Here is a 25,793-nt window from a genome sequence, read left to right as displayed (position 1 = left end):
TGGAATCAACAAAGGTCAAACAGCAGGAGCACAAAAGAGCTAGGTAAGGAAAGTAGGCATGATAGTGCTATTGCCATCTTCTGGTAGGAGTCTCTCATTGTACTTAAGTCAAAGAACTGAAAAACCATTCACGGTGTTTAAATTCTCTATTTGAGGATATTTCTGCAATTAGACTTTTTTGTCCCAAAGCCTGACATATCTATGGAAATTTTAAAATCCCAGGAAGACAGAAAAAATATTTTGTCAAATGACCGTCAATCTGGTTTTGATGAAGCCCACCTTTATGGTTTGTATCAGCTAATTATTGCTCAGAAATATCAGTGCAATGTATACCTTCATGCCTTCACAGCGACAGGATCAAGTAGAATGTGTGCACATGAATCCAGCACTTGAGCCTGACCAAAGCATTTCTCAATGCAAAAAGCTGTTTCAGCCCGCCGCCTGTAGTACACTCTTTGTTGCTCAGATGATACTTGAAGATATGTATGTGTCATTGGTACACTGCCGACAAGGTCATCAGAATTACGCTTGCTTGAAGGGCTCACCCAAAAGACACAATGACGTATTATCAGAGCCATGTTTCAGTAAGTTGACATTACCACAGCAGCAGCAGCTTTTATTATTCATGATTAATTCCAGCTTTTCACATTTTGCCGTGTCTGATCAAAGAGAAAGCCTCCTTTTCATTTAGTAGCAGAATCATTTTGCAACACACAACATGCAGCCCCTCTGAAAAGGCAAGCAGTGGCAAGTTTAAGGATAATGCCTTACATCTACAGTACTTCATAGTATTTCAGTATAGATACAGTGGTCTGCTTATCAAGTTTGGGTTGTTGCAGAATATCAATTCACCGGAGAACACTGTGCGAGCATGTAAAGAAGCACATACTCTTGCATGAGGAGAGGTTCTTGTGGCTCTAGCTAGTACATAGACATGGCTCAAGGTGGGAAGTGATCCTTCATCCCAACACACTGTAATTCAGTAATACTAATAATTCTTTCTGGGCATGAACAGTTCTGAAAATAGGATAAAGTTTCTAACTTACCAATGAATTCCAACAGTTGCCACTAAAAAATAATGGTTTATGGGGTCATAAACCACGGATTTCTAAAATAGCTCAATAGATCTCATCACACACATAATCAAAGCCATTTGCTTGGTCCTAGAATAGACTTCTAATGAGGAAGACATTAAGACAACAAAATATAAGGAGTCTGACTCCATGGACTATATAAAACAAGTTTACTTTGTTTTTATAAGTCAAGTATTTAATACATGGCAGGTACATCTTAGGTAAGAGTGAAGTGCTTCCTGTTTGGACCATAATATGGAACAGATTCCACATACGGTATATCTAAAGATATTGTATTTTCACTCTTCAATGATTATCTAGTCGCCAGCTACAGCGCTAACAGTCATCAGGAGAGAACTGAAAAAAGCACATATAAGATTGTTTTTCCCCTCCAAAGTATAAAAAAGTTATTACTTCTGTAAGCTTCTTAAACTCACTTTAAAAATGATTTTGTTTCACCTCCAAACAAAAGTCAGACTTTAAAAAACTGCAGCAGCACACTAGCGGTAAAAAGAAAACATGTAAACGATGGCTGGTAAAAATCCTGCATAAAACTTTGCACTCTTTCTGCCAAAGGTACCTCCTTTAAACACCAAACTTCATCAGTGCGTTGGCTGTTGATTTGTAGCAAAACATGGCAAAAAAACAAACAAAACCAAAACCTTTTTATTTTTAGCATCTAAGCCGCTTAGGAATTTGAGGCAAAACAGTCTCTCAATAATATTTAAAATGTTAAACCTGTTTCTAGAAATACAAACAGAATTCAATATAATGCCAAGATACAGTGAAGAAATAACTGTTTAGGTTCTACCCTGTACCATACACTTTAAAAAAACTAGACAAACAATCTTGGATTTCATTAATACACCCCTTTTAAAGTTTTTATTTCTGAAAGCAGCTCTTTATGAAAATCAAAAGCAGTTCCTGAGTAACTGCAGTAAACAGTGTCTTTACATTTATAGATATAGATATTTGCCACTTAGCTCTTCTGATTTGGTTCCTTTTAACTCCCTAGTTTTCACGTTTGACCTTTTGTTTCTTTTCCAGAAAGTGTGCAAGTTCAGTTAGCATCGTTTTCAGGAGTCCGCATGATGCTGACTTTCCAGCATTGTCACTGGGTAGCTGCATTCCTACAGCTATTGCAAACGCTTCCCACTCAAAAAATCTGGCACCACTGGATCTTCACGTTTTCTTCAACATACGCCGAGACTGCCATGTGTGGAATTTATTGTAGGCTGTTTGCAGCATTTCTTCTATGTGATTTATCAGCTGAAAAAACAACCAAGGTTTGCAAAAATGAGTACAAAAATATTACTAAGCCAAGGACTGCATTCAATGTTAGTCCTATTAAGAGTAGACCCAATGAAGTTAATGAAAGTGACTTAAGTCTGGACTGTTAATTTTGATTGAGTCTACTCTGAGGAGAACTGAGTTGTATAGAACCCCAAGTATTCATCTTCTTTGACTGCAAAAAAGCAGAATCACACAATCAGTGATGGTAAAGGAGTGTAGAAAGTTAGGATCGAAGACTGCATTTCCTGAATCCGAACATTTTTTACTGGTCCTCTATTGCACAATAGTACATACTGGCAATATATAGCTAGCAACTTGAAGGGAAGTTTAAATAACTCACAAAAGAAAAGCACCTCTAGCCTCATCTTATGCAGGTCATGGCAATGGATTCAGTAAGACCACCCACAGGAAAATAAGAGTTTAGGCACTTGAGTCATGATCATGGTAAAGCTTTGAAGCAGGATAGTGACCACAAGGTACCTTCAGTTAATGTGAGGTCCCTGCTGTTAAAGAGTTGAGATGCTGCTCATTTTACGACATGGGAGCAATAAGTGGGTATAGTTGTCATTTTCGAAGTTGACATTTAAGAGGGAATGGGGCTGGGTTACAGGAAATACTTTCACGGTGTTCACTGCCTACTCTAGGAAAAAACTGAAAGCCTCCATATTTCTGAAGTCAATGGTACCTGTTTCGTATAGCCATAAGGCAAATCAATTTTGCCATTCTTTCTAGCAATCAGTAATTTATATAAACAATGCATTATGCTACTCTTATATTTCATATTTGTAGGTTGCTTTTCCCTCTTACATTTATGCTTAAATACTGTCTTCGAATTTTGTCTTGGAATGGACACAGTTTAGTAACTTGAAATCTTTCCAGATTACTCCTCATTTTCACAACCTGAAAGAGAAAATATCAGAGAACAAACATTTAAAGGAAGCTATTTTGCTTTTTCAAACTTATCCGTTCCACTGGTAGATTTCCACTGTTGGATTTCACCCTAATGCTTGTATCCAATTGTGCTCCGCTGCTGAAATTAGTCTAACTGGAGCATTCTGTAAGTGGGGAAATGCGGGGGGGGGGGGTAGAGGGACCCCCCCTGCAAATTTCCCTTTTTCTTTTGCAGCTTCCTATGCTACACACTACACTATTCCAAAAAAGGTCCCCAACTCTGAAACAGATGGGGGGGAGCTCACGTGTGGGTCAGATGGAAGGGGGAAAATATCAGTGAAAATTACTTCCACCTCACACTTTCCATTTATATAATCTTCCACTGGATCAAAAAAAAAGTGTGTTAGGACTTCTGCTTGAGGCGTCACGGAAGATGGCTTAAAATTCCATCGCCCTGACTCCCACGGGGTAATTAGAGGCTGAGATGGGAGTAATCAGCCTCCCAAAACACAGTCTGATCCGCAGATGCCCAATAACCCAGCGCCAAATTAGGAAGGAGGGCCCAGGGGGCACTGGATGGAAAGGCCCAGTGAGAGTCTGGCTCTCCTGTATGCTGTCTCCGTGAGTGCATCAAGTTTCATTTCTTAAGATGAAAAATTGGATTGAAGTTTTGGACATGCTTCGAGCGAGGAGGGAGGAATTACTCTGCTAAACAACCCAGCCACCGAGGTGCCAAAAAAACTCAGTGGAAGAAGGTTTAACATCTGTTGGTATGTTGGAATGGAACGGAAAGGGAGGGCAGCCTCTCTTATTATTGTATTTTGCTTCATTATATTACTTGGCAAAATAAAAACCCAGAAGAACCGTTTGCAATATTTATAACAAGTGAGACTAAAGTTTGATATTTGTTGATATAATATGGTTTTAAAATTATAAACTGTGTGGAAATGAAAATACTATATAATTAAGGCTTTTGATCTTTGATTTGTTTGGAAGAGGATAAAAGATTCCCCAGTTTATTGATATCAGACAGAAGCAGGATCTCATTAGCTGCTGGAGTTTTGATAAAAACTTTGGACAGTTTCCTGGAATCTTTGTGGGAGCAGTGTCGCAGTTGTAATTTGGAAATCCGCCATGCTGGAAGTCAAGACTGGGTTGCAGAATTATAAATAGTCATAGGGGGAGGTGAGCCTTTAATATGTAATTATATTTGTATCTCCGGTTTGATTTGGTAAATCTCCCCTGGAAAGGCTAATGTTTGATGTTTGATGCAACCGGTTTGGGAAAATTACTGAGCGGACGCTTAGACTTGATTCTATAGGAACTATGTGAAGATGGCGGCTGCCAGCAGTGAAAAGACTTTTGAATTGATTCGGCAGAAATACCAGAGTGTGAGGAAATACTGCGAACTTATGGAAGGGGAATCAAGACATAAAATCCACACAGAAACACATTATTGTTTGTTTTAACTGGCATGTGGGAACAACTCAGAGGCTGCGAAAGAATGAAGGGTAACAACAGAAGGAAATAGAGGAACCACCGGAAATGATTATGAAATGCAATAGAACTATGATGATGATCAGCCCTCCGAACTTTGAAGCATGGAAAGTCCCCCAACCCCCCGTATAATTTTGGTAGAATATTTGGATTATTTGATATGTATATGTATAATTTGGAATATTTAAAATGATTTGATTGGATTGTTAAAGTGGAAAATTTAATAAAAATGATTTATATCCTATATAATAAAGTCCCTGTGTCTCTGCGTCCAGTCCCTGTGTCCGCGCTACTGCGCATGTGCCCCACGGACACAGGGATTGGACGCAGAGACTTGGAGCGCAGAGACCGTCCCCTCCTCCGCCTCCTCCCACTGTCCCGAGTGGCGACGGCCCCCTCCACCTCCCTTCTCCTGAGAAGAGGCCTCTGCCACCGCCTCCCACAGCGTGCCTCAGGTAAGCGCCCCGCCTCACCGCCCCGCGTCACTCCGCCGCAGCAGGGAGGTGGAGGAGGCCGTCATCACTCGGGACAGCGGGAGGAGGCGGAGGAGGGGCCGGTGGGCCTCAGGCGCTTGCCGGTGGGTGGGGCGAGAGTGGGAGCTGTGGCGGCAGAGGCCTCTTCCTTCTCCTCAGGTGAGGAGGAGAAGGGAGGTGGAGGAGGCCGTCGCTACTCGGGACAGCGGGAGGAGGAGCTGGTGGGCCTCAGGCACTCGATGGAGGTGACGCCTGCGCGGTCCCAGGGCTTCCCCTCCGTTCCCGTCCGGCTAGCGCCCGTTTACTGAGCGGGCTGAATGACACTAGTATATATCTAAAAGTGTATTAGCAGAGACACATTTAAATAGAACCCTAAAACTTCTGATTGAATGGGAAAGCAGACTACACTGTTGTTTTGAAGTTTCTTTAAAGATGTTACAGTATACTTTAAACTTTATATAGTATGCCTGATTAAAATATCGAACACATATGCAGGGCAAAACGTTTTTCCTGCACTTAATAATTTTCAAAGTTTCATTTAAAGTCCCTGAAGACAAAATCACCTCTTTTGAAATTATTTGAAAAAACCACTGGATTAGGTAGCAAGGTCAGCTGGTACTACATTTGCTCCAATAGCGAACTTTCTTCAGGCTGACATTCCACACACTGCTGTTCATCTGGGACAGAACTGTTGCATGCAGCAGGCCACACATTATAGAAAGCTTTCATATCAACAGATCTCAGCATGCACATTTCATTACAGAACAGACTGCTGTATATCAATAATGATAGGGATAAGCCAAGTCCTACTATAGATCCTTCCTACCTTCTCTTCTAGGAATGGTGTGTTAACCGGAAAGCAGGACCAAAAATGTCGCAACAGCTCTCCTAGTGCCACATACAAGTGTTTCAGCTCAGCCTGAACATCATTTGGCACCATCTCTGCAGTCAGAAACAATGAAGGCAAGTCACATTTACACTACCACCTCAGCTCACAAACTGTGATAGTTGGCAGTGGGCAGAAAATTGTGTATTTGATATTGGCATCATTAGAGGATCCCACACAGCTAAGGACTAGGCCAAAACCAAAATATATTTATTCTCAAATACAAATATATTGAATTCATTTCTATCCTGCCTTTCTTCCACGATGGCTACTATTTTCAAGAGCAAGGAGATCTGTTTCCAAACTTTTATGTGCCTTACTGAGGTAGTACAAGCATGCTGAAGACACTATCAACACACCTGGCGTTTGGATTGGCTTTCAATGTCAAAGGTTAGAAATGAGAGTGTCAGCAACTATTCAACTGGCCTGAGTTGGGTGGAAAAAGAACTCTTGCCACAGCCAGGGTTGTACAACTAGTCAAGATATTTTAATCTCTTCACCTTAGCTAAAAGAATTGTCCTACAATGCTTACATGACCATTTCACACATTTGATAAGGCATGAGTGATGAAGACATAAAATACTTACGATTTATGGCTTGCTGTGTTCCACCCTGCATAAGTGCTCCTCCAGGTGACAGAGCTGCGATCGTACTACTTGCAGCACCACTTGAGATAACCTTGAAAAAGAGGCAAAATAAAGGTCAGACACCATAATAAAAGAACTCCTCAAAACCTATATTGTTTGAGTCATAAGGGCTTAACATACAGTTATACGCCATATTAATTTTGTTCTAAAGTACAATTATTATTTAGTGTTATATTAAGAATGACAATACTTGTTATACCCCAAGTGGATATTTATTATATTTATATAACTCAGCCATAACCATTCTTAAAGTGCTTTACATAGTTTAGCCTAACAGCAGAAGCAGAAAAATCAAACTAACTGTCAGAATAAGGGAGAAAAACCACCAAACCAACAGCAAGAACAATCTGTTCACATCTAATGTCTGAAAGTGCAGTACAAGAAGAGGCACGATTTCACTTCCTGATGCTCAACTGCAAGGTGTGCAGAGGGAGAGCTCAAAAAGATAGCAAATGAATAAACAAGCAAAGCACTATGCTGTTTCATAATCGAGCAGTTAACATGCTAAGGCAGTTAGGTTATGCAATCATGTATCAACATGGCCTGGTTCCTTTAAACTCAAAAGACTGTCTTCTTCATATATCCCAACATGGTACTGATTATTTGAGTGAACGAAACAATACTAAATGTACTCCAAAGGCCTTCTGAAGAGAGAGTGGAATTCAGCATAGTGGTTAAGTGGGGTATGTGCATGGAGAACAAGGCCACTCATGCAATGGGACTTTGCCCCCAACCCTCCAGAGCCGATGTGTGGGGTGTGGGCAAAGTCCCATTTCACAAGCAGACCTTGTTCCATGCATGAAACAATTAAATTGAATCCACTCATATATATTTTCTGTGGATGTCCCACGTTTAATCCTCTCCAACAGTCCTGAGTTTATCCTACCGTAGAAGTTATTTAACACCTTACATGTTACAACTCTGTACTTACAGTGGAGGGCTGTAGTGAACATGCAAGCACCCTGTGAACATGCAAGAACTGCAGGTGGTTGGGAAGCATTCACATGGAAGAACCACTTGCAAAAACTGATACCTTAACAGGGTTCCATGCCAGACTGTAACTAAGTATAAAGGAACCCCTGACCGTTAGATCCAGTTGCGGACTCTGGGGTTGCAGCGCTCATCTTGCATACAGCTTCCAGGTCATGTGGCCAGCATGACAAAGCCACTTCTGGTGAACCAAATCAGCACACGGAAACACCGTTTACCTTCCCACTGTATCCCACCTATTCATCTACTTGCACTTTGACGTGCTTTCGAACTGCTAGGTTGGCAGGAGCTGGGACCGAGCAACGGGAGCTCACCCCACCACGGGGATTCAAACCACGACCTACTAATCGGCAAGCCCTAGGTTCAGTGGTTTAACCCACAGCGCCACCCGCGTCCCTAAGTATATACAGCTGAAATAATTGCACATTCTCTCCACATTTACCTCTGCTTTCTATTCTCTCCCCTTCCTCAACTATTCTCCTGTATCTGTTTTTTTTTGATACTGTAATCTCATCACAGCAGGTACCTGACCAATTGTCTTCTGAAAAGTACTATGCACAATAATGGTGCAATATGAATAATAAAAAGGGGGTTACACATGTAGCTTTCACTACAAGACTGCAGTGGACTTAATTATAGCTGCTACAATTATGCAAGTCATAACTATCAGTTAAAAACGTAACATTGAAGCTGAATATTCTGTGCTTGATAAAAATAGTTCTCAAACTTTTTTACAATATGCAAAGGAAACAACATTTGCTTCTACAAGATTAAGTATGCTGGGCAGCATCAATCAATATCCAATCTTCTAATCATATGGACAATCAGAATCTAGTTTTGGTGTTTTGTTTTATTTAATAAAGCAACATACATATCCTACCTGAGTTAGTTTGGGTACATAAGTGTCCATTTCTTCTCTAATACTATACAAAGAATTAATAATATCTTGGCTAGTTGCATATTGCTGTGATTGAATTGGTGTTGGACCATGATAATACCTGTTGACCAAAGGAGAAATTATAATTAAAAATCTGGGAATAAGGATCCCATTTCTCAGCATTCAACCCCACTCTTTGTTCTGCTCTCACTTGAAATGAAAAAATTGTTTTCTTAAAATGCATTTTGATTTTCCAGAAAATGAAATCTTCTACTGCAAGGGAACCCAAGTGATTGTGTCTGATTAAGCTGGGTAACCAATGAAGTCAATTTTTCAGAAAATACAAAAAACAAAACTAAAACTAAAAACCCATAAAAGTGGTGAAGTGAGGAACACATGGACCAATAAAATATTGCAACCACTTCTAATCCACCTAATTATCTTAACAAGTGAAAAAGATTATAGCGTAAAACCACCAAAGACTTAGACTAGCTTAAACCCCAGTGTTTCCCAAAACTTGGGTCTCCAACTGTTTTTGGACTGCAATTCCCATCATCCCTTATCACAGGTCCTGCTAGCAAGGGATAGTGGGAGTTGCAGATGAAAAACAGTTGGAGACTTAAGTCTGAGAAACACTGCTTAAGCCCACTGAAATCAATGTGTGAAAAAATGCTTCTCTATGTTGGATTTAGTCCTAAGTGCTGGATTTGACAATGACTGTTAAGTGGAAAGAAAACAGCGGCTAGTATTTTGCAAATGCATGTACAAGAGCATATACAAGAGTTTCTGCAGAGCTGTGTGGTAACATTTTACAGCTACTCTTTCACTTCTGCTTATATAAAGCTCTTGCAAAAGCAGAATGTAATATTTGGAATTATTTTCATGTTTCGCACAGTGTTCAACGGTATCTTCAGATTTGCCAGCCCTTCCTTCCCTTTTTCTGCTGTCGGTTAAATTGTGAGCCTGAGGGCAGGATTCTCATTTATTTCTTTTTTTTATTATAAAAAACATAACTGAAGGTAATGTATATACTGTATAAGCATGCTTCTTTCTTGTTGAAAGCATGAATGTCTCCCTAAGATGTGCAGAAAAAGAGGCGAACAGGGTCAATGACTTTTTGTGTTGAACCAAAAGAACCAAACTACTTTATTTGGCCTGCAAATCATACCTATCTGATTTCTTTAGGTTTAGTGCAATAGTTCTAACGCTGTTGTTGTTTTCTAAATCTTCATATTCAATGGACTCTTGAAGCTTTACCTGTAAGACAAGGCATAGTCATACAGTACTGTAGAACTAGACGCAAGAAGCAGAACGTGGCGTAGTCCAATAAGGGAGAACATCTGTGTTCTTTTAGAATCACAAAGGCAGCCTTACCTTTTTTACTGGTGGCTGAAAGAAATCTGAATCTCTGGAATTTCCATCCATACTGCTGGCCTCATTGTAGTGGTCATTCTGTGTGTCTCTGAAAAGCAAGAATTACTGTAGGCATTATACTGTGTTCTCACAAACTACTCAAGTTTATTAAGATCTTTACAATGGTCAGGATTTAATCCCACATCTCTATGCACAAGCAAAAAGCATTTCTGCAGTATACTGGGTCAGGGGTACGGAGAAGACAGTTTCCTTTGGGCAGCAGCCTCTAGACCCATGTAAACTTCCTTGAGTTATTTGACAGAAGACAGTTTTAGTGATGTGCCCATCCTGGGACTTTTGGTTGGATGGGCAATACATGCACCCAATAAGTAAGTTAATAAAAACTGTCTGAGAGAGATCCAATATCAGAGCCAATCTAAGCAGAGCTACAAAGGGCATGGTTTGCCTGTTCAATTTTGATTTCAATTATTAAACATCAGCACAAATAGAGCTGGCCTATCCGACAGTATAGACTTGGCTGATTTTCAGTCTAGTATAAGATCTGTTCTTAGGTGAAACTTACCGTTTTCTGAGGCCAGCTGCAAGGACCATGGCACTGTGATGGTTAAAGCGTTTTATAATGGCAGCATTGCTACTCTCTTTTACTGATTTTGTAGCGTTGGATGTGGAAGGCGCCAAGGAAACACCATAACCCTGCAAAGGAAGAGATTATAAAATGTTTGAACAAGACATCCTGCATTTTATAATATGAAGATCTGAAATCAGATGCTGAACTATTGGCATTGCAATGTGGTCTAGTGCAGGTTGTGACATAATAATAGTTGGTATCCCAATCTTTAAATCTCTTGCCCAGATCTCAACAAGTACATAATTAAGACAGCTTTTGCAAGAGAAGCATCATGCTACTAGTACTCAAATCATTATTATCCAATGGCAAATAGGCTTTCTAAAACTAGGAAACTGATTTCTTGGCAAGAGTCAATAAGGCAATGACCCCCACTGAGAGGGAAGGTGGGTTTGTCATACTTGCCAGATGGCAGCAGTACACTTGTCATGGCAAGCTAAATTATGGAACCTGGCAATATACTAGTAGTGTCCTCCAGGCAAGCAAGAGGCATTATCAGAATTCAAGGACACACTCCAGCCACATAAGTACACAAATGGATGGTGTGAAGAAGGGCTGGTGAGGGACATGGCTATTGAAGCAGTATAGCCCAGACAGACTCCTGAGAGCCAATACCATATGCTTACTTGGCATACATATTATACAATTCATAGTTTTAAATCACTCATACTTACTTCCTCCAACGTTTTATCTTCCAAGGCTGTTAAATCTAAAAAAGGATTTTTCACACCTTGAGACACCATTGTTTTTAAACCTAGGAGAAAAAGGGAATGTCCATATATACTTGGAAGACGATATGCCATATTGAGATAGGTCTTTCAGTCTAACATTGCAATCTAAGCTGAGCAAGCCTACAAAAAGAAATACGATTTAGCACTTAACAGATGTGAGTGATTTACCCACTTCCAAACAGCTGGGAAGGCTTGAGCTTTTAGCTTTGCATATAGGCCAGGCAACCTGGCTTACAACCAGCATTTGTTCACGTGCGTCACCTTTGTAAGGTTTTCAAATTCATATGCAATGTGAAACCAGTGTTTGTTTGTTTTTTTAAAAGCTAAACTCCGCAGTTCTCCTAATTGCATAGCTGGGAGAAGGGAGGGAGAACGTGCAAGCCAGATGCTTTGCTTGAATCACACTTTAGCATTACATGTGAACCAGAAAAATATGCTTTTGCATGGCATACATATACAGTCGTACCTTGGATCCCGAATGCCCCTGGAACTTGGACATTTTGGCTCCTGAACGCCACAAACCAGGAAGTGATTGTTCCGGTTTGTGAATGTTCTTTTGGAACCCGAACATCCGACGGGGCTTCCGTGGCTTCTGATTGGCTGCAGGAGCTTACTGCAGCCAATCAGAAGCCACAATTTGGTTTTCGAACGTTATGGAAGTTGAATGGACTTCTGGAATTGATTCCGTTTGACTTCCAATATGTACCCATTTTTCTTTAACATGTGGTGGTCCCTCACTGCTGTCCCACTTGTGCAACAGACTGCAGCTTGCTCAATGAAACTTCCCTCTCCTCTCCTATGCACCCTCAAAATACACTCAAGGACTCAATTGTGAGAATTTAAAATATTGGATGCCATAGCAGAACCAACTATTGAAAAATTTAATCAATGTGCTCCAGGGAGCTGGATACAACCCTATGTGAGCAAATTACTGATGTGCTTTCAATTGCTTTGCAAGTATTGTGGTAGAGTCATTTCCACTAATTTCCATCCCTTCCTTCATAGACAAAACCATCAAAGGGAAAAATAGAAGAAGAAAAGTGTCTACCTTACTAACTTGTAGATCACTTAGTAAGAACATGTTTTATATATGCATACTGTTATAAGTCTTAGTATATGGATGAGAATACAGGCTTTCATAGTGTACTTTTGGGGATCTCCAAATAAAACTTTGTTGGGTTTGCTGGGTATGGGCTACCTTTGTTTCTAGAATATATGTGCAAGAATTCTAAAAATAATACGAATAAAACATGAAAAAGGTAAGCAAAGAATGGAATCCTACCATCTTGGAATGTTAGTCAATAGGACATTGCTGAGTGAACAGCTTTAAAAGTTCAATATCACAAGCTGAAAACTTTAAAAATATTATAATAGTTAAGTACTCTAGTTATTTCAGCACCTGCTACTCCTGAGTATAGTATTTACCAGATGTGATTTCTATTTTATTCAGTATAATTACTGAAGCTGACAAACTTGGCTAGAAACTGCAGTGTATTTCTACAGGTGAAGAAATACAAACATACCCTTTTCATCCATTTTGGCACATTCTGCAAAAAGGTCTTTTGATCCTGCATTCAGCCTATCCCTGTGGAAATAGTGAGACTGGAAGAAACGTGTCCAGAATTCTTTCTCTGTCATATTGTGAGGAACATTTTCTGCATATTTCAGTTTTACTGTAAGCATGACAAACATAAAACACTTAGAAATGATACTTTGTTTTCAAATTAAATAATTTACAATGTATCTATATTGCCATTGCATCAGATTTCAGGATGATTTACAGTGTATCACAACCGCAAAAATATAGTTCAACATGCAATGAAAAAGCAACATTGAATAGGAATGAAAGAAGATTCACTAAATTAAATTGTTTCCAAACATTCTGTTAACAGGACAAACAAACAGGATTTTATTTTTGTTCAGAACTTGCCTGATCCTTGACCAGGAGGTGGGCGGGGTGGGGTGGGGGAGAAACCATTCCAAACCCTTTGCATGCTCCCACTCCATATCTGCCATTGATGGCAAGCTTGTAACCAACTGCAAGGTTCAAGACCCCAACTGGTGGACCCAAGCCACCTTTTGGGAACTACTATATCATGCTGTTTATATGTGTGCTTAAATATGTGTAATTTAAATTGACATTGGCCTTGTTTACAACACTTACAAATAAATGGAATTTAATTGCTGATCTGTCATCAGGCAGTGTTCTCAGGAAAAATGAGTAGTCTATTAATCTTTCTAGCAAAATGGATACACAAATGGTTGGCATATGCTGTTTTATGTGAGCCATTTTCAAATGTGAGGTGAAGGGCCAGATCTCCCCTCTTCTAGATTCCAAATCCAGGTCTATCTTCCTCTTAGCTGTTTCAGATAACTAACATTTAAGTAGAGTGGGAGTGAGCAAAAGAAGGAGGAACTTTCCTTCTGTTTCTGGCTCCTTTCAAGAAATTTCCAAATGGAAATTCTCCCCATGTACTCCTGTGCTACCAATTCCCTTCCCAAGTCTTTCCAAGTCACTTCCAATTTGGGAAATACAAGAGGAAAAAGTGATCACAATAAATAAAATACTTTTGCAACCCATCAACTAATCTCTTCTGCCCCTTAGAGGGGAGGTAAAGACAGTATAGCGTGGAGAGAAACAAAGACCATTCATGGGAATCAGATGTAACCATTAATTTAGGTTATGCATATAATTTATAAAGTTCACACAATGGGGAATCCTAGGTTACCTTGGAGAAGCAGAGGTTCCATAAGATTATTACAGTTTAAATGTAAAATCAATTAATATCATTTAACATCCCACACGACAAAGATGCAAGGCTGAAAACACCAACTTTTTATGGTTTAAAAGTTTAAAATGAAAGAGAAAATATATGGAAGTCGATATGTGAATTGAGAGAAAAGTCAGAAAAAACTGTGTAGATACCAGGGATGCTACATATGTATATATAAGCTCAGTTCTGCATAGATTATTTACCTGCAGGGTAAGTTCTAAATATAGATTCAATGATATCTGAAGTCAAATTATATCTGAGACCATTGCATCCATCTGTCTGAGGTCGAACATCAGCCTACAAGAAGATAAATACTGACAATAATTTATTTGAACTTTTGCAAATCATTGTTAAATGGCACCAACAAACTATGTCAATACTATGTGTCAAAATGGCTTGTACACATCCTTATGTCCAATACTTAACCTATACTGAGAAACGGCTAGTTAATACCTACATGTGTAAGCCTCAGTCCTGATTAAAGATTTGAGCGTAAAGAGAGGGGGGGCATGAGTCCAAGGCTTATTTCTTTACTCCCATGCAGATAACATACACACCTGGACTCAATTGTGGTGTTTAATACTTCCTAGATCAGCATATATGAAAAAAGAGAGCTCAAGGAGTATGAGTGGCTATACATCACAATAGCATGTTTGGAGGAAACAAACCACAGGCCTGGGTTCAGGTAACATGACAAGTGAGACTCTGGCTTGTTTCATTTATGGTTCAGCAGGAATGCTCTGGAAACTGTTGAGCAGCACGCACTATTGTTTGTTTTTAACTATGGTTTAACATATGTGGACAGGATCATTGAATTGTCAAAAGCCCAAGAGAACAGGACAGACTTAGCCCAGTGCCCGAAAGTTTCCAAAAATGTGCTAAGCTAACATGCTTTTAGAAGTTCCAAAGCTTAAGCGGAACCAGAGAAAAGACCCTCTCCTTGATGACCCATTTGTCTAATCTAAGAAGGCAGGGATACTGGAAAAGGGCCTTCAGAGAGTATTTTAATTAATGGGTATGTTCATGCCAAAGAAGGCAGACCTTCAAGCACTCCAGTTCCAGGCTCTTCAAGGCTTTAAAGGACAAGCCCAGCATCCTGAGCCTGGAAAAAATGACACTGTGACTAAAAAAACAACAACAGCCCTTGTGACATTAAAAGAACAATCCAAGTTACTTGAAGAACGGCCTGCATGCATATCAGCCTGCTTGCACAATGCAGGCTGTTTTCACTTGCCCAACTGTGAGAGCAGTTAAGACTGGCAGCCACTAGACAGCAGATTTGAGAATACCATATCATCTGGATTGGAGCAGGCCTTGCTGTGACAGGTATTGGAAAGCTCTGAAATCACACCTGTTTCCCTTGGTCTTCCCTTGAGGTGCTCTTGTTGAGGTACCAATGGTTTTAGTTGTATGTTATTCATTTTTAAAAAAATGGGCTCTTTTATCACTTACTTTATTTTATTAATTGTGTTTTGTTGTATGCTTTCATCTTGTAAGCCACCCTGAGAGAATTTTTACCCTTAAAAGAAGGCTAAAAATATTTTTAAATTAAGAAAACCCTAAATAAACATACCAGAAAAGCTGCAGAAATGCCCACATCCTGCTTATTGGATACAGTAGAACTGTCCACAGCATTCATGCTTAAACGGTTGGCCCAGAACTCTTCAGCACTGATCACCTGACTCACAACAAGGTCTTTATAAAGTTGAAACAAAACAGGATCTTCTTGCAGCATTCTGGCAAGAGAAGATTAAAAATTGTTCAAAGTGTTTAATTCCAAAGATAACTTATTGGATTCTAGAAACTAGGGTTTATGTGCAAGCTACATACAAGCAAATGGCAGCTATGGCATTTTGATACTCAAATTTTGAATTACAAAAGTGGTAAGTTCATGAAACATGAAAATTACCACACAATTAAAAAAAATTAACCAAGGTATGTCAATTCAAAACCAGGGCCGGCTCTAGGGGTAGTCTGTAAGCCCTACATATGAAAAAAAAATCAAGAATGTTAATGGTTACCTTTACAAATAATTTTAATGCTACATAGGAAATCTAAATGTGCAGAGCAATCCTCACATTTGCTCAGAAGCACATGTGAGTCCAATGGGGCTCCCTCTTTAGTAAGCTTGCTTAGGATTCTTAGCATTGAAGCCTTAATTCTGGAGAACTGAAAGTTCTGAAGGAACACGCATTATCTTTTTCAAAGATAATTTCCCCATCTTAACCAGCTACTTCTTATAGAATTATTGCAAAGTTCTGTGTATTTTTACATAACAGCTGCTTTTTACCACTTGGGATTGTGGAGCTTCCATTTTTTTGGAGAACAAGTTACAGCAGTTAAAGTGATTCAAGACTTCCACCTGCACCATGGGACTTCTTTCCCCTCTCCTTGTGATCCCCTCTCAATCTGCTCGGAAGAGTTGGGGAACCCTCAGTAGAGATTTAGGAGTCAGTAAGAGAGGAGGTCCTGCCGTGCAGACAGAAGATCTTGTTCTAATAGGGAAAGCTTCATTGGAAGCAATTCCATGACATCTAATACTTTATTAAATCAATGAAACGTAGCCGAATGAAGACTTACTGCAACTCATGTTGTGCCAGTATCAGCAGACATACCTTTACTACAGAATTTACTATTTACTAATATGGCAACAGCTCAACAACCATGAAGAAAAGCTCCACTTCTGACAAGTTAGAGGAGTATGCCTCACTCCACTCGCACAGCATCTATGCACCTGGAAATCAAGCCAGGCTACTGTTACAATTAGGGACAGGAGCTCCCAATACCTTAGCCAGTTTAACAAATTACCAAAATTGGTTTACACTATAAGTAAGACACAGGGAAATTCTTTTACCTGTTTTTTTCCTCAAGTTCTTTATTAGCTTTCCTCTTGAACTTGGGCAGTAACTGCTGAAGGAGATCCTTTACTGCATCTCTCTCTTTCACTGCTGTGCTCTCATTAGAGAAATGGAAGTTGGTCGTGTCCCCTGCATGTAGTACCAACTGAAGCTGGATCTTAGCTTTTCCTTCAGGACTGATTTTCTGGCCTAAAGAATATAAATTACATAACAGAAGTGCTCCCCAAATAATTTATATGTGCACAACAACAAATTTTCAGCTTGTATGACTTACTTTTCTAATGCCACTTGGAACACTGATTAAAACAAAAGAGTGGCACATAAATTCTATTCAATATCTATTTACAGCAACCATTCACATAAACAGCAATGAGGCCTGACTGACACTCAATGGACAGATGTCTCTCACTGCACTGTTATCCTAATCCCTTTAGAGGACAGCCTGTGGCTCAAGGTCTAATCCAGAGGTTTTCAACCTTTTTGAGTCCACGGCTCCCTTAACCAACTACATTCTTTCTGTGGGAGTCAGGAGCCCGGTTATGTCACCCCTTTTGCAGAGCTGGCAGCCCTCTCATCCTTTTTTGAACACCCTCCCTTGTGGAGTCTTCCCTCAGCCTCCCCTCCTCTCTCCTTGGGAGTCCTCTGGGCAGTTGCTGTCCCTCGTCTCTGAGCTCCCACCGCCACCTTACAAAGAGAGGTGTCTCCCAGAGGCACCACTCACCTCCAGAGCTTATAGCCAGGGCTGCTGCAACAAACAGCTGTGCAAGCTTTTGGGAGGTAGAGACACGAGAGGGCATCAGAGAAGGGAGGGAAGGAAAGATGGACAGAGGCCAGTGTTGCCTGCAACATGCCTGACCATCATTCAAGGCACCCCAGGGTGCCACGGCACACTTGTTGAAAACCACTGCTCTAATCCTTCCTATGTACAAACCACAAACTCTCCCCATATTTATGTTATTCCATTAATCATCGGGACGACCCACAGGTTTTTCTCCCAGTAAAGACAATTCATTTATGGAAGCAAAAGAATCACAAACAGTAAGGAGCACTTCTGTAAGACAGTAATGCTAGTCAGTACAGCAAAAGCTGGGAGGTTACAGGAAAATACTATCTCCACATAAGGTTGCTGTGGAGAAACAGCTAAAGTTCTGTAAGCCTTATTTTTTCAAAACTAAAACAACAATGCAATATCCGATGAGCATGATGACTCAAACATGTTTAGGGAGAAAAATTCCTTCCAGTAGCACCTTAGAGACCAACTAAGTTTGTCATAGGTATGAGCTTTCGTGTGCATGCAAATTTAGTTGGTCTCTAAGGTGCTACTGGAAGGAATTTTTGTTTGTTTGTTTCAACTACGTCAGACCAACATGGCTACCTACCTGCAACATGTTTAGGGAGGTTTGTTTATTTAGCCCCCATCCTGAACTCTTCAAACAGAACAGCTAAGCATTTAACATTTATATTCAACCAAATGTTACACGATGAGACGAGTGTTAGGCATTTCACTTACATTTTATATCTGCGTACATATGGCTGATTGTGAATCGGTCTTTGCCCTCAGGTGCCCAGGCTATTCTTTCAGCCATGAGGTAAAGAGCTCCGTCCTGCTTCTTTTGACGCACTTTCTTTACTATTAGTAACACTTCTTCAGATGATGTTGCCATAATGGCTAGAGAGTACTGCATTTTAAAAACAAAAACTTATTTCAGCAATATTTGTTTTTCAGTTTCACACTTGCTTTAACAATTTAGAAGCTTGCACCAGCAGTGTAGCTAGCAGCCCCTGCACCTGGGGCAAGCCACCCATGGGGGTGGGGTGAGCCAGGGCAGGGTCCACTGCACAGAGCCTCCAAGGAGTCTGCCTGCCATCTCCCCCCTCAGCTGTAAGATGGCCACTGTTTTGGGCAGATGCGTGGCTCAGGCCTCGCGCTAAGTGCCACCCCCATAGTATGGTACCCAGTGGCTTGCCCTGGCTTGCCCTCTGGCTTGCACTGGAAATAGGAGATTCATTGCTGGTTGCTGTTAATGCACTTAGCTGGCTTGCAGCCATTCATCAGGCAATGGATTCTGATTATAGGCACATGCTGTACTTTTCCGTGTATAAGACTAGGTTTTTTTATACTTTAAAATAAGGTTAAAAATCTGGGAGCGTCTTATACACAGATAGTGCATATGCCCATTTTCTAAATTTGGGGTCCCCAAAAGTAGGGGGCGTCTTATACATGGGGGCAACTTATACACGAAAAAATACGGTAATCTTCTGACACCAGCATCTTCCACCTCCCTTTGTTTTGTTTCCCCTGCCAGAAGGCAGAACAAGACAAGCCCAAGCCCTCTCTAGTATGAATTATATTTGAAAAATTCAAGGAACAGGATATCACATAGATATAGGTTGTAAGGTGGTCAAAGAGTTTACATTTTATTGTTTTCTGAATCATGAAAAATGAAAGATAACATTCTATTCTCCAGACTGAAAGTGGAGCAGACAAATTTAAGATTTTGGATGCAAAAAAACAGATTGCATTTGATGATGTTTGAATGGATTTCTACTCACACAATAGGACTTTCCTGTTCCCTCTTTCTCCTCTTAAAAACTACCTAAAATGTGAAATATTAATTTGGATGGTGAAATTCAACGTTGTGCTATTACAATTACTGTATTTCATTTCCACTTGCCAATCTCCCCTCTCCTCCCCTGCAAACTGTTCTGGGGGCTCTCTCAATCCCCTAGTGTCGATCTGAGTAGGTGCATGGAGAGAAGAGAGAAGTCCCTTTGCACTTGGGAGGCTCATGCTGGCTCCTGTTAGTGCAGCTGTTTACTGAATCTGGCCCAAAATGTATGGAAATACTGCTATGACCAATAGTCCAAAGAAATAATTCTGTCTGATCTGAAAATGAGTGGAATAAAGTAAAATCTAATGTCAATTGATCTCCTTTATATTGTCCAACAGATTATGAAACTTGCCAAAAAGTGCTGGGAGAGTGCCATCTAATAACCTTTTAAAATGCACATTTTAAAATTATCTGAAAACTGATTCTAACTCAATTTCACTGGGTCCTGCATATTCCAGATACTAGTCTTCAAAAAAAGAGATAGGGACTAGTAATTCTGCCACCCCTCAAATAAAAGCACCAAGCTTTAACTGATTAGCTGGTAAGTGCTACAGATTAAAATCTGCCCTGAATGGGGCTGAGTGGGTTACAATAAACACAAGGCTGAGTGTGGCAACCACATGTCAAGTTCCCCTCTCCAATGTCCTGGTGTCATGCCTCCTTCACACTGTTGATTGTTTATTTCCCTGCCCACATCCCACCAGAAGCAATGTGAAGATATGGAAACACAGCTATGTTTTACTACACACTATAGAGAAGTGGCAACACATAATTAAGAAGTGGCAAATTTGACAGGGTTGTTGGCTTTAAATATATTTCAGAAGTCTTAAAAGAGAGGCTCACAGGAGTAGGCAGTTCCTGAAATAACCAACAATTAAACTTTCTTTGATACCTTTACTTATTTTAAAATGTTCTTAATTGCTTTTAACAGTTGTTTTACTGGTAATTTTAATATTTATTGTAAGCCACTTAGAGGTTTTACTACAATCAAGTGGTATATAAATTTTGTTTAATAAATAAACAAAAAACTAGGTCCCAGCAAGTCATTTGGTTAAAGGCTAGAACCAACACTTTAAACTGAACCCAGAAGCAAATAGGCAGCCCCTTCAGAAGCAAATAGGCAGCCCCTTCAGTTAACATAGTAATATGCTCCAATCTCTGGGCTCCACTTAATGAGTATTGCATATACTGTATTAATAATGCAAATGGTGTTAGAACTATGATAGAATGCCAGAGAAGACTAATTATTTCTAAATTGAATGAACACCAATAGCACAAAATGCAAAGACTACTTTTAATAACTAGCCTAGCTTATATGTGCCGGACTAGTATGGCTTTTTATACTGCCCTAGGAAAAAGGTCCGCCAGTTTAAGGTTTACTCCTTGAACAGGAAATACTTACAACTTTAGAACTACTCTGTTAAACCATACATTAGCATAACAGTTCACATACTCATATTATGACTGCTTAGAACAGCTGGCAATAGTCAATTAAGTAGTTGTTAGTGCAAGGATTTCTGTTTCTGCAATGGAACCCCCCCCCCCAATTACTCAAGGTCTAAAGTGGGCTTGAATTCTTCTGTTTGTTTTAGATGCAACATCAAAACATGGGTTTCTGAAGCAGGGGAGGTCTGGTAAACTGTGTGAAAGAGGATGCAGAACACATAAGCCAATCTTATTTTCAGTCTTCTAAGCTATGGTTTTGAAAGTCAAAACATTATACTTCAACTAACCAAAGGTAAAAAACTGAATGCATCTCATTTATATTGCCACACGATGAACATGTCTATCCTGCTGTGTGTATAGACTCCAAAGAACAATCATAGACCCAACGAAATATACTGTTTTGCCTGTAGTAAAATTATTTTTAGATGATGTAAACAGAAGTCCTACTAAAGGGGGGGGGAAACACCCCTCACCTTGGAACAAGTCATTATTGCCCAGCCTTCTTCTGCTAATTTTAGAATGGCACAAGCTTTTTGCCTATCTGGTTGTAAAAGAGTGCTTAGCTCAAGTTGTCACTCAGTATTAACAAACTACCAGTTATCAAACACTCAGAAATTTTGTATAGATGGATAAATGTAATTAATACTATTTTGTAAAGCATACACAGAGTTGGGGGAAAGCCGATTACAGCTGTGTGTATTCTTTCAACAGGAAGATAATAAAAGACTATCAAACTCATTCTTAACTTTCATTAGAGATTTGTTCCCACCTTCTCCAATGTGTGCCCAAAGAAGCAAGCATGTACAGTACTGACTTTTGCATAAAACACTATCTAATTGACTAACATGGTAAAATATACCCAGTTTCCAAATCAAATGTTTTCTCCTCCAGTCCATTAAGTTTTCTTTCACATTATTGAAGGAACTCACAACTGAAGGAATAATCACATCAATGTTATCTCACCAATTCCCTACACAGCCTACCTACTAAAGCTTGGTAAATCAAAGTACTGTACTGCTCCAATACAAATAGGATATACTAATTTAGAAGAGAGCTGTGTGCCTCTCTCAAATTGTGTTAAAACATCAAATGCTTTGTTTCAGGCACTCAGCTGTAATGCATTAAAGAGCGCTGTAATAGAAACACCAACCACTTTACCTTTTTTACTCTGCATTTTAAAAGTGTGCCTACACACATGATTTCTAGTGCCATTGAGAAGTTGGCAATATAATATTATAGGAAACAGTAATGTTTAAAGGTTATTTGTATTGTACTACCAGCAAAGCAGAACTCATGCACACACATCTTCCAACATCTAAACAATACGTCTATTCATTCAGAAGACTGCCTTCCACATTTCTAGGTCCTAGTTTCTGCAAGAAAAGCTTCAGCATTCAAAAATCGCACTGGCCCTCCTCTCATACACCACCCCTTCCAAGTTATTAGCAAATCCTTCCATGCGCTTATGGTACAATTTTAGAATAAAATACTAAAAATCACAAAAAGCAAAGACTCAAAACAAAACTTTGCTGCTCTGTAAAGATATACCACAGTACTTCCTAAAGTAGAGGTAAAAACACTCATACAAATATTATTTGGAAGGACTGACTGGTACGAAAGCTGGGGGGGAGGCATGCTTCCTCGCCACGCGCAACTATATCCACATCCTATGGCCTTGCAATATGCAGGCTTTCATGAAGAAAGGAAACCCAGACCAGTATTAAAGATTCATTACCAGCTTCCAAAGAAGCAAAAACTAGTGAGACGGGCCTCCGAACCCGGAACCCTTGAATCCGTCAGACCCCCTACCGTGAGGGTAACTACCGAGGCCCTGGACTTTCACTTCTCGCTCCTCCTGATCTTGGCGGCATACACGGAAGTCCTGAAGGCCTCACTTCCAAAGGTGGACAGCACGGAGCGCCAACGACGCCTCGCTCCCGGCTTGAAGGGCTCGCAGCGCCGCCGCCTCCTCCTGGGCCATGGGGCGGCCAAGGAGCTCGGCAGAGAAGGCACACGTGACCGGAAACAGTTAGCTCACGCACGGCAGAAGCCAGACCGCATCACGTGACAAAAAGAGTAAAAACTACTCCCGCCGCCGCGCCACTTACCCGCGTCACGTGACGGTGCCCGTCAGCTGCCTGGACGCTTCCCTGGTCACGTGAAGGCCTGCCCGCATCGCCGCGGCCATGACACTGTCCTGAAGGAAGGGTGGGGGGGAAGGGGGAGGATGACGACGAAACAACAACAACGCAGTTACTCTCGTCTCATTCCTTACGAGTCCGCAACCGGGTCTTGCAGATGTGAGGAATCCGTTCCTTTCCCCGCCCGTCCTCCATTCCGTACGTCCCGCGGATGCGTTCTAGGTCGCCGGCGCCGCCGCGCTGAGGGGGGAGGGGGCTCTTGCCTGAGCAACGGTCCGAAGGGGGGGAGGAAGGGGAGGGCCGAGCGAGCGTAGCCGTCACGTGACGCGGCTGCTGCGGCGTGACGCAATTGCCAGCCGCATTTGGATGACGCCTGCTGAGGGCGCCGCAGAAAGGGAAGAGGGGAGGGGCGGTGAAGTCACGCGCGCTGTGTTGTGTTTGGAGGCGGGGCCGGCCAGGCAGTAGAGCGGAGCAGCTGACAGGCGGGTGGGGCTGGCGGGGGAAGCAGACCTGTAGCCGGGAGCGGAGGCGAACCGCACTCCCGAAGCCGACTTTCAGGCTGCGGCATTATTGTCCCTCAGGTGGGCGCTTGTTATCCCGCCCCCTCCTTTCCCCGGGGGTGGGTTGAAAGGGGAGAGGGCTCCGCAGTTGTCTCGCGTAGCTTGAGCTGCTTCTTCTCTGCTGCCAGGTGTGCAGAGGCGGCTGAGGGGTTTCGGTTTGGGGCCTTCAGCTGCAGTTGAGTCTCGCTTCCTTATTTCTTTCCTTTGACGTTATTTCCCGGTAGAACCAATGCCTTTTTCTTTCCTTTTGAAGCGACTTGCGATCTTTTGCCCTTGGGCGCCGTCGCCTAGTCTTGTACCTAGCAAATGACTTTACATGGTGTTCTTAGGCTCTCATAAGGTTGGACCAAAGTGTGTTTTGGAGTGAAGAGTCCGCTTCCTTATCCATACGTGACTGCTCTTTTTTGGGGGGTGGGGAGGCAATCCTTTCGGAAGTGCTTTGGGTCAATAGGGCACATCATAGGAGATAACTTGTCTATGCTTCAAATCCCAGCGTCTATGCTTCAAATCCCAGTTACTTTTTCGGACCTCATGTCTGGTACAAAAGTAATGACTTGTGTGCAGTGCTTTTTTCCTAGAAAAATAGGTGCCGGTATTCACCATGAAGTTGTTACAGTAAGTGCCACACTTTTAACAACAAAAAAGAGGTGCTGGTACTGCCTACCCTTGAGTACCTCCTGAAAAAAAAGCATTGCTTGTATGGAATTAGCAACAACCATCCACATTTCTGTTGTGCTGTGATTTGCATTTGGTTCATATACGGTGACAATGGAAGGTTACTTTTTCTATTGTGTATTGAATTTATGTGGGTTGAAGAGGAGCTAGGAAGAAAAAAGTGTGTTCTTTGTTTTGATCAAGTCTTTTCTATGTAAAGAACAAAAATGAACGCATTAAGCTGTTCTGTTTTCAAGTTTGTGAGCATGTTTTGGATCTCATCTTTGAACTGGGTTCGTGGGTTGATGCTGCTATCTGTTGGTTATGCCAATTATGACCTCAAAATTCTTACAACAGTACTGGGGCCATTTTTCTCATAGAAAGTGCACCCAAAATTATTATGAGGTGATTTGTAAGTACATTGTGTTGTTTGGCATGTGCAGTCCAGCTCTTTCTATGTGAATGTTTGAAGTGAGTTCCCCTGATTCAGTTCAATATGCTTACCAGTTTTGGATCAATCAGTTAATTAGTAGTTGTGTAACTGATATCCATCTGTCTATGGTTCAGTGTATTTGCCCTAACATAGAAATATTAGCAATGTTAAATTATGTACCTTCACAAAAGAAATAAATGTGCAGGAAGAGGTTGTATTTCACATTTTTATATTTCACCTTGATAGGTGGAGCTGGAAAATGAAACAATAACAAACTTTTGAGAGACTGTTGTATCTTTCATGCCAGTGATGTCTATGCCCGTGGTACCTGAATCTTGCAGCCATGTATTGGCAGAGTTTGAGTGCCTCAGTCCACTCCTTTCTGCTCTCAGGTTGGATTCTAATCGTCTGAAGGTGCGTTCAAGTCATATTTGCTTAACAGTATTTAGAAATACCATATACTTGTAGTTCATAGCATACTTTCCAAGGTGGAAACTGTAGACATCCACTAGCATAAAATTTTACAGGCAGCTTTGAGGCTAAAGCAGGATCTCAGTCATAAAGAGAATTAAAAGACAAATGTTAAGAAGATAATATTCTGGATGTGGGGAGAACTTTATGGTAAAACTTTCTGCTTATTTTTGAAGAGAAGATTTTATCTGTATAATGGGCTTCACAAATTATTTTATCAAGTAGAAGGAAAATATGCAAGAGTTGGTACTATACTATTTATTGGAGAGTATAATTTAGGGCACTGTTAGCTATACTCTATAATTCTAAGGGCGCAAGGAGATGCCTTTTTTATTTAGTTAGATACCTTTACAGATTTAAACAGAAAATTGTAAGTGGTTTATATTTCTTTACAGGAGAGACAACACCTTGTTGCTGTCATGCTAAGCAGTTCATAGCAAGACATTTTTTGATCCATGTGCTATTATAATGGATCAGTAGTAAGAGT

The 25,793-nt window shown here is 40.7% G+C and overlaps 2 protein-coding genes across 13 annotated transcripts in view; one reads left to right on the top strand and one right to left on the bottom strand.

The window, feature by feature from the left end:
• Positions 1-1,724: 1,724 nt before the first annotated feature.
• Positions 1,725-23,462, bottom strand: GTF2H1 (general transcription factor IIH subunit 1). 8 transcript variants are annotated; one of them, XM_035120555.2, is made up of 16 exons: positions 22,857-23,135; positions 19,543-19,586; positions 18,500-18,668; positions 16,986-17,178; positions 15,705-15,867; positions 14,335-14,428; positions 12,881-13,030; positions 11,301-11,380; positions 10,564-10,694; positions 10,002-10,089; positions 9,796-9,884; positions 8,631-8,748; positions 6,701-6,791; positions 6,054-6,169; positions 3,174-3,266; positions 1,725-2,342 (listed from the first exon to the last, which is right to left on the bottom strand). In XM_035120555.2, the coding sequence occupies exons 3-16, from the start codon at positions 18,651-18,653 to the stop codon at positions 2,256-2,258; spliced, it is 1,647 nt and encodes a 548-aa protein (XP_034976446.1). In that variant the 5' UTR covers positions 18,654-18,668; positions 19,543-19,586; positions 22,857-23,135; the 3' UTR covers positions 1,725-2,255. The 8 variants fall into 8 exon arrangements, with proteins under 8 accessions (XP_034976446.1, XP_060132067.1, XP_034976472.1 ...); XM_060276084.1 differs by having other exon boundaries at positions 22,872-23,135; XM_035120581.2 differs by lacking the exons at positions 19,543-19,586; positions 22,857-23,135 and adding an exon at positions 23,323-23,462.
• HPS5 (HPS5 biogenesis of lysosomal organelles complex 2 subunit 2) overlaps positions 23,249-25,793 on the top strand; it is a 27,920-nt gene continuing 25,375 nt past the window's right edge. For 3 of the 5 annotated variants that reach the window (XM_035120508.2, XM_035120498.2, XM_035120472.2), the window contains exons 1-2: positions 23,249-23,386; positions 25,082-25,249. In XM_035120508.2, coding sequence (XP_034976399.2) covers positions 25,136-25,249 — 114 coding nt within the window. In that variant the 5' untranslated portion in view covers positions 23,249-23,386; positions 25,082-25,135. Of the gene's footprint in view, positions 23,387-23,618; positions 23,770-25,081; positions 25,250-25,793 lie in introns of those variants that run through there. The other 2 variants (XM_035120488.2, XM_035120480.2) reach the window with 2 other exon arrangements.

The sequence above is a fragment of the Zootoca vivipara genome, chromosome 1 (genome assembly GCF_963506605.1).
Source record: "Zootoca vivipara chromosome 1, rZooViv1.1, whole genome shotgun sequence".
NCBI lineage: Eukaryota > Metazoa > Chordata > Lepidosauria > Squamata > Lacertidae > Zootoca > Zootoca vivipara.
This window is presented reverse-complemented; position numbering and strand designations above follow the sequence as displayed.

Bases quoted from the DNA above. Each gene is read 5' to 3' on its own strand.
- GTF2H1 (XM_035120522.2), bottom strand. From the start codon at position 18,674: ATGCAGTACTCTCTAGCCATTATGGCAACATCATCTGAAGAAGTGTTA. The intron at 14,429-15,704 runs GTATGTTTATTT...ATCTTCTTGTAG, and splicing joins GCATTTCTGCAGCTTTTCTG to GCTGATGTTCGACCTCAGAC. The intron at 6,170-6,700 runs GTAAGTATTTTA...TTCTGACTGCAG, and splicing joins AACACAGCAAGCCATAAATC to AGATGGTGCCAAATGATGTT.